The 15,812-nt window shown below is 40.1% G+C and overlaps 4 protein-coding genes across 4 annotated transcripts in view; 1 reads left to right on the top strand and 3 right to left on the bottom strand.

The window, feature by feature from the left end:
- The window catches only part of LOC148131677 (uncharacterized), a 54,805-nt gene extending 51,280 nt beyond the window's left edge, over positions 1-3,525 (bottom strand). Inside the window, 1 exon segment of the mRNA XM_087953147.1 lies at positions 3,392-3,525. The gene's annotated coding sequence lies outside the window, so the exon portion shown is untranslated.
- LOC113431412 (uncharacterized) overlaps positions 1-15,812 on the bottom strand; it is a 170,464-nt gene that overhangs the window by 73,047 nt on the left and 81,605 nt on the right. The gene's annotated exons all lie outside the window — the stretch shown is intronic.
- The window catches only part of LOC113426492 (uncharacterized), an 807,865-nt gene that overhangs the window by 739,720 nt on the left and 52,333 nt on the right, over positions 1-15,812 (top strand). The gene's annotated exons all lie outside the window — the stretch shown is intronic.
- On the bottom strand, positions 1,483-3,398 carry LOC148131678 (uncharacterized). Its single transcript, XM_087953186.1, has one exon. The coding sequence runs from the start codon at positions 3,202-3,204 to the stop codon at positions 1,765-1,767; it is 1,440 nt and encodes a 479-aa protein (XP_087809312.1). The 5' UTR covers positions 3,205-3,398; the 3' UTR covers positions 1,483-1,764.

The following is a 15,812-nucleotide window of genomic DNA, read 5'->3' as shown; positions in this document are numbered from 1 at the left end:
TAAACTTAATCACTGCCTATCTCAGTTTGAGGCAACTCTGAGCGTCTTGCGACTCTTGCCATGCCCTAATATAGCAACACTGATAATACCCATTTTTTTACATGTCAAATGTGTCGAACACTGGGGACTCTACCACCCGTCCTGGAGCTTGACACATCTGAAGGGGCTGACCAGGGATGCCAGGCATATCAGTGTACAAATCTTGGTGCAAAAGATGCCCCTACACGTTTCCAGATCGAGTGGGGTGGAACTAACCGGGATCCGGCAAGTGTGTACATCATCATGTAGGAGAACATGGGAATCCAAACTGAACACGAACCTCAGAAGGGATGGGATGGATATACGAGGGGGAAAGGCACGGGGGATTAGGCATGGGGCAGAAGCACAGGGAGATATTAGTGGCTTTAGGCGGATGTTAGGTAACCAGGGGCGCGTAGAAGAGGCGAGGCAGCGGAGATACATAATGCGCTGAGAGGCAGCAGTTCTCAGTGCTAACTGAATCCGGGTTACCTGTTCTTGCCGATTGGGGCCGCATCACTGTTAATAAATTGAGCATGGCAACTCTGACAGGTAACAACTTTTTTATTCAGCGCAACTCCTCCAGTGCCCATAGGAGGCTGAGAGAAAGGTAGCGCTCTTCAATATCTTCATAAACTACTTAGATGAGGGAACAGAAGGGGAACTTACCAAATTTGGAGATATTAACCCACTGTATATGTGAAGTCCTCATCACTGACAGAGTTGCGAAATGAATTTTACATTACCTTATTATGAAATTCATTTATTATTAAACTTAATCACTGCCCATCTCAGTTTGAGGCAATTCTGGGCATCTTTTGACTCTTGCCTTGCCCTAACATTCATAGCAACACTGATAATACCCATTATTTACATGTCAAATGCTTCTGGTAATTCTAACATAATGCATTTTGAAAAATGAGACATTTTCTATTGCACATTTTTTTTCCTGATGTTATGGTAGCAAAACAGAGTGGTTTGTCCCTCCTCTGCGTTATCAGTGTGTACAGTGTGGCAAAATAGCAGCCGCTTCCACAAGAAATAATTCCACAATAATAATTATATAATTTCTTGATTAACTTTTCATCCACCACTAACAGTATTTGATCAAATGTTGTTTTCTCTTTATAAAAGCCATATATCTTAACATTTTTTTCATATCTTGATTGCATTTGCATATGTGGCCACCACGATAAATCAACATCCTTTTTCTGTTGTTCTTTTTTAGTTTTTAGTTCCCCTTCCACAAAATATCTTTATATGTTAATTTTTTTTCAAGATTTACTAGTTTTGGGTGAACAAATTGCTCATGATGTGTACTGAAGATGGTGTTTGATTTTGTTGTGTGGGGTGAAATGACAATCAAGTAAACTAAACAAATGCTTCCATTTTCAAACATAATTCAAGCTATCAATCTCTCACCTACACATTCAATGGGCGATCACAAATGAAATTCAAGCACTCTTTAAATTCAATTACATTTCCTCATATTTGTGTGCAATATTTATTTGTGTGCAATAAGGGATGATTTCTGCTTGAAATCTGGACAGTTCAAAGATTTCTCCATGGCTGAATACTCTGATGTATCACAAGGTAGGAATTCTGACTGAAACTTTTCCTACAGTCAGGACATTCACAGGGTTTCTCTCCTCTGTGAGTTCTCCGGTATATCACAAGATTAGAAAGGTAACTGAAACTTTTCCCACAATGAAGACATTCAAAGGGTTTCTCGCCTGTGTGAGTCAACTAGTGTTTCACCAGGCTGGAATTATCACTAAAACTTTTCTCACAGTTAGGACATTCAAAGGGTTTCTCTAATGTATGTGTCCTCTGGTGTCTCATGAGGCTGAAATTGCAACTAAAACTTTTCCCAAAGTCAGGACATTCAAATGGTTTTTCTCCTGTATGAGTCCTCTGGCATATCATCATGTTGGAATTCTGGTTGAAACATTCCCCAAAGATAGGACATTCAAAGGGTTTCTCTCCTGTGTGAGTCTTCTGGTGTATTACCAGGTGGGAATTGCGACTAAAACTTTTCCCACAAATAGGACATTCAAAGGGTTTCTCTCCTGTGTGAGTCCTCTGGTGTATTACCAGGTGGGAATTCTGTCTGAAACTTTTCCCACAGATAGGACATTCAAAGGGTTTCTCTCCTGTGTGAGTCCTCTGGTGTTTCACCAGGCTGGAATTATCACTAAAACTTTTCCCACAGATAGGACATTCAAAGGGTTTCTCTCCTGTGTGAGTCCTCTGGTGTATCACCAGGCTGGAATTCTCACTGAAACTTTTCCCACAGTCAGGACATTCAAAGGGTTTCTCTCCTGTGTGAGTCCTCTGGTGTCTCTTGAGGCTGGAATTTGTAATGAAACATTTCCCACAATCAGGACATTCAAAGGATTTCTCTCCTGTGTGAGTCTTCTGGTGTTTCACCAGGCTGGAATTATCACTAAAACTTTTCCCACAGATAGGACATTGAAAGGGTTTCTCTCCTGTATGAGTCCTCTGGTGTATCACCAGGCTGGAATTCTCACTGAAACTTTTCCCACAGTTAGGACACTTGTAGGGTTTCTCTCCTGTGTGAGTCCTCTGGTGTCTCATGAGGCTGGAATTTGTAATGAAACATTTCCCACAATCAGGACATTCAAAGGGTTTCTCTCCTGTGTGAGTCCACTGGTGTATTACCAGGTGGGAATTACGATTAAAACTTTTCCCACAAATAGGACATTCAAAGGGTTTCTCTCCTGTGTGTGTCCTCTGGTGTATTACCAGTGTGGAATTGCGACTAAAACTTTCCCCACAAATAGGACATTCAAAGGGTTTCTCTCCTGTATGAGTCCTCTGGTGTATTACCAAGTTGGAATTCTGTCTGAAACTTTTCCCACAATTGGGACATTCAAAGGGTTTCTCTCCTGTGTGAGTCCTCTGGTGTATTACCAGGTTGGAATTTTCACTAAAACCTTTCCCACAGATAAGACATTTAAAAGGTTTCTCTCCTGTGTGAGTCCTTTGGTGTATTACCAGGTGGGAATTGCGACTAAAACTTTTCCCACAAATAGGACATTCAAAGGGTTTCTCTCCTGTGTGATTCCTCTGGTGTTTCAGTAGGCTGGAATTCTCACTGAAAGTTTTCCCACAGTCAGGACATTCAAAGAGTTTGTCTCCTGTATGAGTCCTCTGCTGGATCATGTTGGAATTCTGATTGAAACTTTCCACACAGATAAGACATTCAAAGGGTTTCCCTCCTGTGTGTGTACTTTTGCGTCTCAAGATGTGGGAATTTGTAATGAAACCTTTCCCACAATCTCGACACTCACAGGGTTTCTCCTGCAGTGAATCCTCTGATGTATTACAAAGCTGCAATTATTACTGGAACTTCTCTACAGTCAGGACATTGAAAGGGTTTTCTCCTTTTGATTCCTTTGATGTATCACCAAGTTGGAATTACACCTGAAAGTTTTGCAACAATCAGGATATTCAAAACATTTCTGTCCTATGAGAGTCTTCTGGTTATATCACCAGACTGGAATTTTGACTTTCCCATAATCAGGACATTGAAAGGGTTTCTCTTCTGTGTGAGTTCTTTGGTGTCTCATAATTTCTAATGAAGCTTTTCCCACTATCTAGACACCCATACAGTTTCTTCCTGGAGTCAAGCCACTGATGTATCACCAGACTGGAATTGTGACAATGCCTTGTTTAGTGGTGCTTTCATTCAAGCCATTTTCTTCCTCACAGGGAGAGGCCTATATTACTGTCTGCTCCACATGGCTTTACTATTCACCTTTTCCTCCAACTGACTTCCAGAAATGCTGAATGAAAAATAATCTCCCTTGACTTTTCATGTAATGTATCCTTGAATTGTGCATAATCTGCTTATTCTGGCTTGAAATCTTTTTTAATTTTGTCTTTTGTCTAACAACTTCCGGAGGAGGAGGAGGAGGAGGAGAATAGTGTGGTTTTCTGAAGGAAATGGAAAATATTTTGATTTCTGGCTTGATTCATTTTCTTTTTCAATGGTGCTTGTTATTTCCAGTTGTCCTGAGTGTTCTTATTGCCATATTCTTTGTCTGTAAGATTCAAAGAAAAGTGTAACATTAATTGTTTATAAAATGTTTAGAGATGATATGAAAAAAGAAAAAAATAAATATTACAATGAAAAAGCAAACATGCCCCAATACTAGAATAATCTCTTAGTTATCTTATTTATGATTCATTCGACACATGGAAGACTACTGAGATCCATGTTCAAATATGCATTCAATCAAATTCTGTTGTTTAATTGGGTCAATCACAAATTCTTAGCAACACAAAGGACTATCATCAATTATAACTTGTAGTGCTGGGGATAGATTATATAATTGCAGACATATCCCTACAGAGAGAAATACAGATATACCCACCTACACATGTATTCATGTGAAAATCTATGTCTTCCAAGACTGATAAAATGTCCCAGAATAATTACATTCAAACCTCCTGAGCTAAACTGAGACATGTGGGGGCTTTAACTGATGAAATGATGCCGAAAGCTTCTGCAAGATTTGAAGCATTACTTTTGTGCATGGAAGTCCTGACCTGCAAATAAGAGCAGAAAACACTGTCCACAAGTACTCTGGGGACATCCCCACTCAAGTAGTCCTCATTTAACCTACCACAATTGGAACTGATATTTGTGTCATTAAGCAGCTCAATCATTAAGTATGATTTCACATGACAGTGCCAACTTGCATCTGTTCCTCTGTGGTTGTTAAGCAAATCATTGTAGGTTGTTAAAGGCAATTCCATATGACTGTGACTTGCAATTTCCTGCCAGTATACCCAATGATTTTGCTTGTGAGAAGCTAGCTGAGAAGGTCACAAATGGGGATCATCAGCGTGGGATGCTGCGGCCATCATAAATGTGCAACTATGGGCAAAACCCGAATTGGTGCAACTTCTTTTCCAGCACCTTCAAAATCACAGTCACTGCTGACAAGCGGTCACTGAAAAACTGCTAGGATTACCACAAATTTTGTGGATCAGGTGTACATCTGCTTCTACTGTGCCAACTTTGAAGGCTCAGGGAAGAAGTGGTAAGTGAGGACTGCCTATGCAACCAAAGATGCCTAAAGGTCCTCAATAGTTATTTTTTAGAAAGTGCTGGATTAAGCACAATCCAACCTGGTTAATACATGGATGGGACAGGAAATACCATACTTATTGGCAAGACATGGAAGTAAAAAAACTTGTAAATTTTATCCACCTGTCATTTTCAATACATGCGTGGATTACAAACTATATCAAGAGGGTAACATCAAGATGTAATGGGAGACTTGAACTACCCTGATATCAACTGGGAGACAGACTCTGCAGGAAGTAGGAGATCGAACAGATTCCTACCCAACTTAGCGGACAACTTTGTCATCCAAAAGGTAGAAGAGGGAACTAGAGGAAAAACTATATTGGACCTAATTCTTACTAGTAGAGAAGAAATAATAGAGGGAGTTGAAGTTGCCAGAACCTTTGGTGAGAGTGACCACGTCATACTAGAATTCAATATTACTTAAGAAATATTCCAATATTACTTAAGAAAAATTCCTTTTCAATTTCTACAATTTATTTTTTTCAATTTTTAAATTCCTGGTTCCAATTTTAAGTCTCCTTTTTTTTAATCTTTAAATATCATTTTTAATTTAAATTTCTTTTTTCAATTTTTAAATCTTTTTCAATTTTTCAATTCTTTTTTCAATTGTTTTTATAAAATTCCTTTTTCAATTTTTCATTTTATCTTTCCAACTAAACATTTAAATAACAGTTTACTTATTTTAATTGATTAGAAATTTTTAAATTCTTAATGATCTAAACAGTGGTGGGATTGGAATAACTTAACAACCAGTTTTCTGGCTGTTGCACAAAAGAGAGATTACAAGTTAACAAATTGTAGTTCGTTAGAAACCCACTGTATGTGTGAAGTCCTCATCACTGACAAAGAGTTGGGAAATGAGCTTTACATTACTCTATTATTAAATTCATTTATTATTCACGTTGCGGTGAATCGGCTCAAAGGAACGGGGCTCCATTCCAATGGCCTGAATTTTCCTGTGTGGAGGCTCTTAAAGGGCTGCTTGAATCCTAGAGGGATCAACAAGAGAAAGGAGAAGCTTCGGAGAAGACAGGGAGAAGGCGATCTCCCAAATGGATGAGAAGAAACCTCTGAACTCCAGCAGGAAAGAAATCGGCCGGCAATGGCGGCTCCAGAGCTGTGACAACCAGAAAGGCAGCAGGAAGAGAAAATAGAAGGCAACACTTCAGAGACAGAATTAGAATTAGAATTCTTTATTGGCCAAGAATGAGTGGACACACAAGGAATTTGTCTTGGTGCAAATGCTCTCAGTATACATAAAAGAAAAGATACACTCGTCAATAGTCAAGAATCTTATATAAGGTACAACACTTAATGATAGTCCTAGGGTACAATAAGAAATCAAATCATACTAGGAAACTGTCAATAAAAATTGTAAGGATACAAGCAACAAAGTTACAGTCATACAGTCACAAGTGGGAGGGGGTGGGTAATAAGGAGTGATGAGAAGATTAATAGTAATAGTAGTGCAGACTTTGTAAATAGTTGGACAGTGTTGAGGGAATTATTTGTTTAGCAGAGTGATGGCATTCGGGGGAAAAACTGTCCTTGTGTCTGGTTGTTCTGGTGTGCAGTGCTCTATAGCGTCCTTTTGAGGGAAGGAGTTGAAACAGTTTATGTCTGGGATGTGAGGGGTCTGTAAATATTTTCACAGCCCTCTTTTTGACTCATGCAGTATACAGGTCCTTGATTGAAGGCAGGTTGGTAGTATTTTTTTTTCTGCTGTCCTAAATATCCTCTGAAGTTTGTGTCTGTCCTGATGGGTTGCAGAACCAAACCAGACAGTTATAGAGGTGCAGATGACAGACTCAATAATTCCTCTGTAGAATTGTATCAGCAGCTCGTTGGGCAGTTTGAGCTTTCTCAGTTGGCGCAGAAAGAACATTCTTTGTTGGGCTTTTTTGATGATGTTTTTGACGTTAGGTGTCCATTTTAGGTCATGTGATATAGAACCTAGAAATTTGAAGGTCTCTAATGTTGATACTGTGTTGTCTAGTACAGGGGTCCCCAACCTCCGGTCCGCGGACCGATACCGGGCCGCGGAACAAGTCTTACCGGGCCGCTGGTTGCTGGGCGCCGCCATCTTTTTGGTAAAAGTGCTTCTGGTGAGCTTTTCGGGTAGAAAGCTCACCGGAAGCACTTTTCATCAAAAAGATGGCGGCGGCACGCTCGTGAGCTTTTCCGGGTAGAAAGCCATTTCTACCCGAAAAGCTCACCGAGCGCTACGCCGCCATCTTTTTGATGAAAAAGTGCTTCCGGTGAGGTCACCGAAAGCACTTTTTCGTCAAAAAAAGATGGCGGCGCCCAGTTGATGCCGGTACCGGGCCGCGGCGCCCAGCTGATACCGGTACCGGGCCGTGGCGTCAAAAAGGTTGGGGATCCCTGGTCTAGTACTTTAAGAGGTGGTGTATGGGAGGGTTTCTTCTAAAGTCTACCACCATTTCTACGATTTTGAGTGTGTTCAGTTCCAGATTGTTCCATTACATTACGAGGCAAGTTGTACAACCTCCTGATTGTATCCAGATTCGTCGTTGTCTCGAATGAGACCAATCACTGTTGTGTCATCTGCAAATTTCAGTATTTTAACAGATGGATCATTTGAGATGCAGTCATTGGTATATAGGGAGAAGTGGAGAAAGCACACAGCCTTGGGGGGGCCCTGTGCTAATTGTACAGGTATCAGATGTGATTCTGCCTAGCTTCACCTGCTGCTTCCTCTCTGTTAGGAAGCTTATGATCAATTTATAAGTGTGTTCAGGTACCACTAGCTGGTTTAATTTAGTTAGAAGAATGTCTGGAAAGATGGTATTGAATGCTGAAAAATTGTGAGAAAAATGGGGGTCCAGAAATAGTAGGAGTTTTTGATCTGCCAGATTGGGAATTATAGTATACAGCAGCAGCCCTTACATGGATTGAAGATAGGGTAACATTAAAAAATAAAAGAATATTGACAATTGAAGGACATGACTTACTATTAGGGTGACACACATTTTTATGGACTGCTTATTTTGGACTTTGCTTAAATGTTTATTGTAAGTAAAAACCTACATTTTACTATACAGTGTATCTGTGTGCCATTTGTGTGTTATTCTTCACCACTCTCACTACATCTCCCTGTGTGCACTCATTCTCCTAATGGGGAATTACCTCAACAGGATTCATAGAGAACTATCACAATTAGATAACATACTACAAGGTCCAGAGGAGAAATTGATTAAAAAGTATATAATTATTTCTTGGGCTATAAGATGGAGGAAGAGAGGGTTAAAGAAATTATGATAGTTTGGGCGAAAAATTTTGACTACACGATAGAATTGGAGAAATGAGAAAAAATGTGGGAAAAGAATTGTAAATTGACGATGTCAGCAGCGTATAGAGAAAATTTATACAAAATGTTCTACAGATGGCACCTACCCCCTGCTAGATTAGCAAAAATGTTCCCAAACAGATCATCTGTATGTTGGAAATGCAAACAAAAGCAAACAACATATTACCATGTGTACATGCCCTGTAGCAAGAAAATACTGGATAAGGACAAAAAAATGGATAGAAGAAACATATAAACAACAAATTGCACTAATACCAGAGACTTTTCTATTAGGTATAATAGGAAAATGTGATAAGAAAACAAAATATCTAATGCTACATCTATTAACGGCAGCAAGAATAACTTACGCACAAAATCTGGAAAAAGATAGTATGCCACTAGAGGAAAATGTGATGTGGAATGCATTGTATGATTGGCTAAATAATAGATATAGAGATGAATAGAGAAGATGACAATAGGATAATAAGGCAAAGGCTATAGTGGACAAAGATAGATTAAGGAATATAGACAAATAGTTAAGATTTATGTAAAAGTATGTATACCGTCACGGAAGCGTTGCAATGAATGGACATGATGTATATAAGAAAAATTGTTTAATAAAAATTAATTTTTAAAAAAATCTGTTATTATTAAACTTAATTGTTGCCCATCTTAGAGTCTGAGGCAACTCTGAGCGACTTTTCTTGCCCTAATGTTCATAGCAACACTGACAATACCCATTTTTTACATGTCAAATGCTTTTGATAATTCTAACATAATGCATTGTGAAAATTGAGACATTTTCTATTGTACATTTTTTCCTCATGTTAAGGTAGCAAAAGAGAGAGGTTTGTTCCTCTTCTGTATTATCAGTGTGGCAAAATGGCAGCCACTTCCCCAAGTACACCGCACGACCCAGGGATGAATCTGAGGCCCATTGAAAATGGTGGCTGCTTCCAGGACACAGTACTGAGGTTCAAGGATGCGTGTCCTTCCCTCCCTCTGAAACATGAGGATCAGAGATCTTCCAAAGGTAAGGAGGAGGAGGGTATGAGGCCTGGTGGGGTGGTAATCAGGCCTGAGGACTTCAGGGACCCAGCAGGAGTGGGGAAAATCCTGTGAGGATCCTGGGGAGCTGAGGAAAGGGGCAGGGATAGGAAACAGAACATAGGGTATCTTGGAGGGTGGGGGAGCCCCAGGGTTGCCTGTGGCAGGGAAGCCTGGCCCTGCTCTAGGCCTCTAAGAGTTTTCCTCAGCCCTGAAGTAGCCAGTACTCTGCTTAGCAACTCGCACATTTGATTCATGGCTGCTTCAGGATTACTTTTATGCTGGCTGGGGAATTCAGGGGCTCAAAATCTGGGCGAAATCAAGGTAGAAGGCTGAAACTCCACATGTGGGAATTTCATAATCAACATACAAAAAAGCTCCACCCAAAATTCCTTTTTGAGGAATTCTCAACTTCTGGAAAAGGAAATATCCAGAAGCTTCTGCTGATAACTAGAAACTAGTAGTTAGTCATTTTACATTTTCCTTTTCTCTCCACCTACAAGTTTAATCCTGAGAAATGTTTGAGTAAAATGAATCAGGCCAAAATACAAACAATCAATTTCTCACTTACACTTTCTTTTTTTTAAAAAAAAAATTATATATAAAAGACAGACTAGAAATAAACATTAAAATAAACAAGAAAATGGTAAGAGAATCCCTGTCTGACCTCGATGAATATAAATCACGGAACCTGACGGATTATATCCCAGAGCGGGACAAAACCAAAGGCACAAGTACAGATTAGGCAAAACCTGGCTCCAAAATAGTAACTGTGAGAGGGACTTTGGAGTCTTAGTGGACAATCACTTAAGCATGAATCAGCAGTGTGCAGCAGTAGCCAAAAAACTAATGCAATCCTTGGTTATATAAACAGAGCCATAGAATCAAAATCACGTGACATATTAGTACCACTTTATAAAGCCTTAAAGTCTTATTAAGTCTTATATTATAAAGTCTTACCAAAAGACTATACCTGGAATACTGCATCCAGTTTTCATCAACGCATTACAAAGAAGTTGAGACTCTGAGAAAAGTGCAAAAAAGAGCAACTAAGATGATTAAAAGACTGGAGACTAAAATATATGGAGAATGTTTGGCGGATTTGGGTTTTGCTAGTCTAGAGAAAACAAAAACATGATAGCAGTAATCTAGTATTTGAGAGTCTGCCACAAAGAAGAGGGGGTCCATTTATTTTCCAAAGCACCAGAGGGCAGGACAAGAAACAATGGATGGAAACTAATCTAGACTTGAACACTGGGCCCTATTTAACACAATGAAACTCAATGGAGAAAAAAAAACCCCAAGGTTTTACACTTAAGCAAGAGAAACCAAATGTACAGGCACAAAATAGGTGGAACATGGTAGTATCTATGAGAAGGAACACTGAATCCCAGGAGACAATCATTTAAATGTGAGCTAGCAGGGTGTTGCAGTGGCCAAAAAAAGCCAATGCAATCTTAGGCTGTATTAACAAAGGGATACAGTCAAGATCAAGTGAAGTGTTAGTACCAAGTTATAATGCTTTGGTAAGGCCGCACTTGGAGTACTGCAACCAGTTTTGGTCACCAAGTATTTAAAAATGTTGAGACTCTATAAAGAGCCCACAGAAGAGCAGCAAGGATGATTAGGGGGCTGGAGGCTGAAACAAATAAAGAACAGTTGCAGGAACTGGGCATGACTCGTCTAGTGAGAAGAACAACTAGGGGGTGACATGATAGTGGTGTTCCAATAATTGAGGGGTTGCCACAAAGAAGAGGGGGTCAATTTATGCCACCAGATAAAGACCGAATGCACCAATTATCACATTAAACAAGAGGAAAACCTTCTACGCACCAATTCCACCCGCGCTTTCTACAATTTTGTAAACAACAAACTAAAAGACTCAAGGTCCATCCCACCAGTGAAAGGACCTAATGGTAAAGACTGCAACGACGACACTATTAAAGCCAACCTCTTTAACACATTCTTTGGCTCAGTATTTGTAAACAGCAATGGATCATGCCCAGTATTTCCTAGTCGAATCACAGAAAACTACAATGATCTAATACATATCGATATTACAGAAGACAATGTTGAAAAAGCACTACGCAATCTAAAACCATCTCTATCTATTGGACCGGATGGAATCTGTGCATACTTCTTTAAAAAGCTATCCACTGCCATAGCCGAACCTCTAAGCATAATCTTTGAAAAATCTTTCAGGACCAGCTCCTTGCCAAACCTATGGTCACTAGCCACGGTCATTCCTATCTTCAAAAAGGGAGACCCCAGCCTAGTTGAAAATTACAGACCAATCTCCTTATGCTGCGTCACCTGTAAAGTCATGGAATCAATTATTAACCAATCCATTATCCTCCACTTAGAGACAAACAACCTACTCTCTAATAAACAATTTGGTTTCACGAAATCTGCAACTCTTACACTGCAAAAACATATGGACTACACAACTCGATCAGGGCAAAGCAATAGACATAATTTACATAGACTTCTGCAAAGCCTTTGATTCAGTGGTACACGACAAACTACTCCTAAAACTAAAATCTTATGGTATCTCTGGACACCTTCATAAATAGATAGAAACATTCCTGTCAGACAACAAATGGTCAAAATTGGGAGCATCCTATCAATTCTGAACCTGTCAACAGTGGTGTCCCCCAAGGCAGTGTTCTAGGACCAACTCTCTTCATACTCTACATAAATTACCTCTGTGATCGTATTAAGAGCAACTGCATTCTTTTCGCTGATGATGTAAAGCTATTCAACACCACCACCAATACTGCTACCATTCAAAAAGACCTTGACTATGTATCATAATGGTCAAACAAATGGCAACTTCAAATCTCAACAAATAAATGCTCTGTCTTACATATTGGCAAAAAAAATCAGAAAATAAAATACAAGCTGAATAGTCAAGATCTTGTTGATGATCCAAACTCAGTCAAGGACCTTGGAGTACTCATCTCTAATGATCTAAGTGCTAGAGCCCACTGCAACTACATAGCCAAAAAGGCATTAAGAGTTGTTAACCTAATCTTACGTAGCTTTTTCTCTGGTAATATTACACTAATAACTACAGCATAAAAAACATTTGCTAGACCAATACTCCAATACAGCTCATCAGTCTGGAACCCACATTACGTATCTGATATTAATACAGTTGAGAAAATCCAGAAATATTTCACAAGAAGAGTTCTCCACTCCTCTACCCGTTGCAGAATACCTTATGCCACCAGACTTGAAATTCTAGACCTAGACAACCTAGAACTACACTGCCTTAGGTCTGATGTAATATAACATATAAAATTATATATTGCAATGTCCTACCTATCAATGAATACTTTAGCTTCAACCATAACAATACAAGAGCACACAATAGATACAAACTCAAGGTTAATCGCACCAAACTTGATTGCAGGAAATACGACTTCAGCAACAGTGTGGTCAATGTCTGGAATACATTGGAATACTCTGTAGTTTCTTCCCCAAACCTTAGAGTGTCTACTATTGACTTCACCCCTTTCCTAAGAGGTCTGTAGGGAGAATGCATAAGCGCACCAACGTGCCTACCCTGTCCTATTGTTTATTTTTATTTTTCTTATATGTATCCATTTCATGTATTCATAACTATGTTTATACTTATACCTGTTATCTTATAATTACTTGACTAAATAAATAAATAAATAAATAATATTTTCCAAAGCACCCAAAGGCAGGACAAATGGATGGAAACTAACGAAGGAGAGGAGCAACCTAGAACTAAGAAGAAATTTCCTGACACTCAGAACAAACCAGTGGGAACCGTTTGCCTTCAGAAGTTGTGGGTGCTCCATCACTGGAGGCTTTGAAAGAGAGACTGGACAGCCATTTCTCTGAAATGATGTTGGCTCTCCTGCTCGATCAGGGGGTTGGAATAGATGACCTCCAGGGATCCTTCCAACGACGTTCCTCTGCAACACTCCTCTAGTGATGGAGAAACAGCCTGAACTTAAAAGAGGTTTTTTAAATCTTCTCACCAGAAGGAAAACTGCAGCCACCAATGGGCTTAAATTTGGGGAGGGAAGGAACCTGCAGCAGCAGCAGCTGACACGGATCAGCCCAGTTGCTTCTCTGCTTCCAGGCCGTGGAGAGACCCGAACAGCCCGACTTGCTCCCGGACTCTCCTCCCACCTGCTGCCCTCAACTCAACTAACAGCTGCTGCTTCGAGCCTGGGAAGAGCATGAAAGCCGCTCTGCACACCTTCTTCCTCCCATGAATCGTCCGGAAGAGGAAGTTCCTCTGCTCTTCTCTTCTCTTCCCATCCTTTCTAGTAATACAGTACTTGATGGTTTTAACTCTTTAAACTCAATCACAGAGCCCGCCTACCGTACTGTCAGCTTTGTAGGCATAGATGTTGTCCTCTTGACTTCCATTTCCGGATAGGAAACGCTTGTCCCGTTTCTACCTAAGGCGTCTGCAAGATGTTTTCACGGATTGAATGCTATCAAGATGTTTTGACTTCTAGCAATCGACCTTTGCAACTGAGCCAAGTGAAATAATGAAATGTGATGCTACTTAGCTAATGAAGATTACCTATGTGCTCAGCCCTAAAAGTTAATGGTTTTTTTTTTTTCAGAATTACAGAATAAGCATTCTTGGGGTGTCTCTCATTTGAGATCAAAGCCTCTCTACACCCCAATTTTTTATGACTTATTTAATGTGGCCCACAAGGATTTAGGACATGGCAACAGCACCAGAAGAGCAGCTCCAGGGGAGCCAGCTTCACTCCTGCTGGCCAGGGCTGCCTCCAAGAGCACCCATTCCTGAAGGAGGAAATTGTATAACAACTGCTAAATGTTAAATGCCATGTGTAAATTCTGTAAATTTACTTGCAGGGAAGTCTCCATTAGGTCACAGATAGAGGAAATTATACAGCAGGGCCTAGAAAATGGGGGCTAAGGGGACAATTGTCAATATATGGTAGAAGAAATATTTGGAATGAAATGGAATAGAATAGGAGGGTTGAAAGGGACCTTGGAGGTCTTCTAGTCCAACCCCTGCTTAGGCAGGAAACCCTATACCATTTCAGACAAATGGTTGTCCAATCTCTTCTTTAAAACTTTGAGGGTTGGAGCATACACAACTTCTGAAGGCAAGTTGTTCCGCTGATTATTTGTTCTGTCAGGAAATTTCTCCTTAGTTTCTCTCCTTGGTTAGTTTCTTCTCCTGCCTTCAGGTGCTTTGGAGAATAGCTTGACTCCCTCTTCTTTGTGGCAACCCCTGAGATATCAGAACACTGCTATCATGTCACCCCTGGTCCTTCTTTTCATTAAACTATGTCTTTTCATGACTTGATGACATGTCATGCCCCCATCGGAATGGGAATCTGAGGGGGAAGACGAACAGCTGACAGAGAGTGGGAGAGTGGCTCCCTTGGCTGTGGAGAAAACTGGGGAAGAGCAAAGTCAGGCTGGGCAGAGCACTCCTAAGAAAACTGATTGCATAATTCTGTAAAACCTTCATGAACTTTTAGGGCTCAGCATGTAGCAGATAATAGATAACAGATAATCAGAGATGGAGGGGACCTTGTAGGTCATCTAGTTCAACCCCCCTCCCAAGTGGGAGACCCATTTCTGACAAATGGCAGTCCAATCTCTTCTTGAAAGTCTCAAGTGATGGCGCTTCAACAACTTCGGAAGACAAAGCTTGTTAGGTATAACATTGATACCAAATATGGTTTGGGTGAATAAATATATAAAACTTAGATATCATGGTATAAGTGCTTATCACTTTAAGCACAATGCAGCAAGCAATTAGCCGATTAAGGGTGCGGTTAGAAGTTACAATATAAGGAAGCATTAGAAGCTGGAAAGCTTGCTTGCTGTCTGTCTGTGTCTGTAACTGGCTGTAACTGTGTGCTACTGTAACTGTGTGCTGCTGCGACTAACTGTGATTACTAACTGTGAGTGCCTGTGACTGAACTGTTATTGTTTGCTACTGTTTGCTGAATATCCAGCGTTTGTTTCTCTGGAGAGTGAAACCGGAGGAGGAGAAGATATCTTTATCGGCTGATAAAGATATTGCAAGGACTCTTTACTTGGACTATACTAGTGAGTCTTACTGGATGGAAATACTGTGAATGACTTAATGGACTGAATGACAATGCTTAAACTCTAACTGGATTAAAAACTATTTAAACTACAAACAGTGTTCCATTGGTTGATTGTTCTCACTGCCACAAAGTTTCTCCTTATTTCCAGGTTAAATCTCTCCTTGTTCAGTTTCCATCCATTATTCCTTGCTGCAGCCCCTCAAATATTAGAAGACTGCTAGCATGTCTC

This window comes from Notechis scutatus, chromosome 2 (assembly GCF_049901735.1).
Source record: "Notechis scutatus isolate UNSWTSFEM ecotype Mainland chromosome 2, rNotScu1.2, whole genome shotgun sequence".
In the NCBI taxonomy this organism is placed as follows: Eukaryota; Metazoa; Chordata; class Lepidosauria; order Squamata; family Elapidae; genus Notechis; species Notechis scutatus.
This window is presented reverse-complemented; position numbering and strand designations above follow the sequence as displayed.

What these genes read in the sequence shown, in the direction of transcription:
- LOC148131678 (XM_087953186.1), bottom strand. Translation starts at nt 3,204, where the DNA reads ATGATCCAGCAGAGGACTCATACAGGAGACAAACTCTTTGAATGTCCT.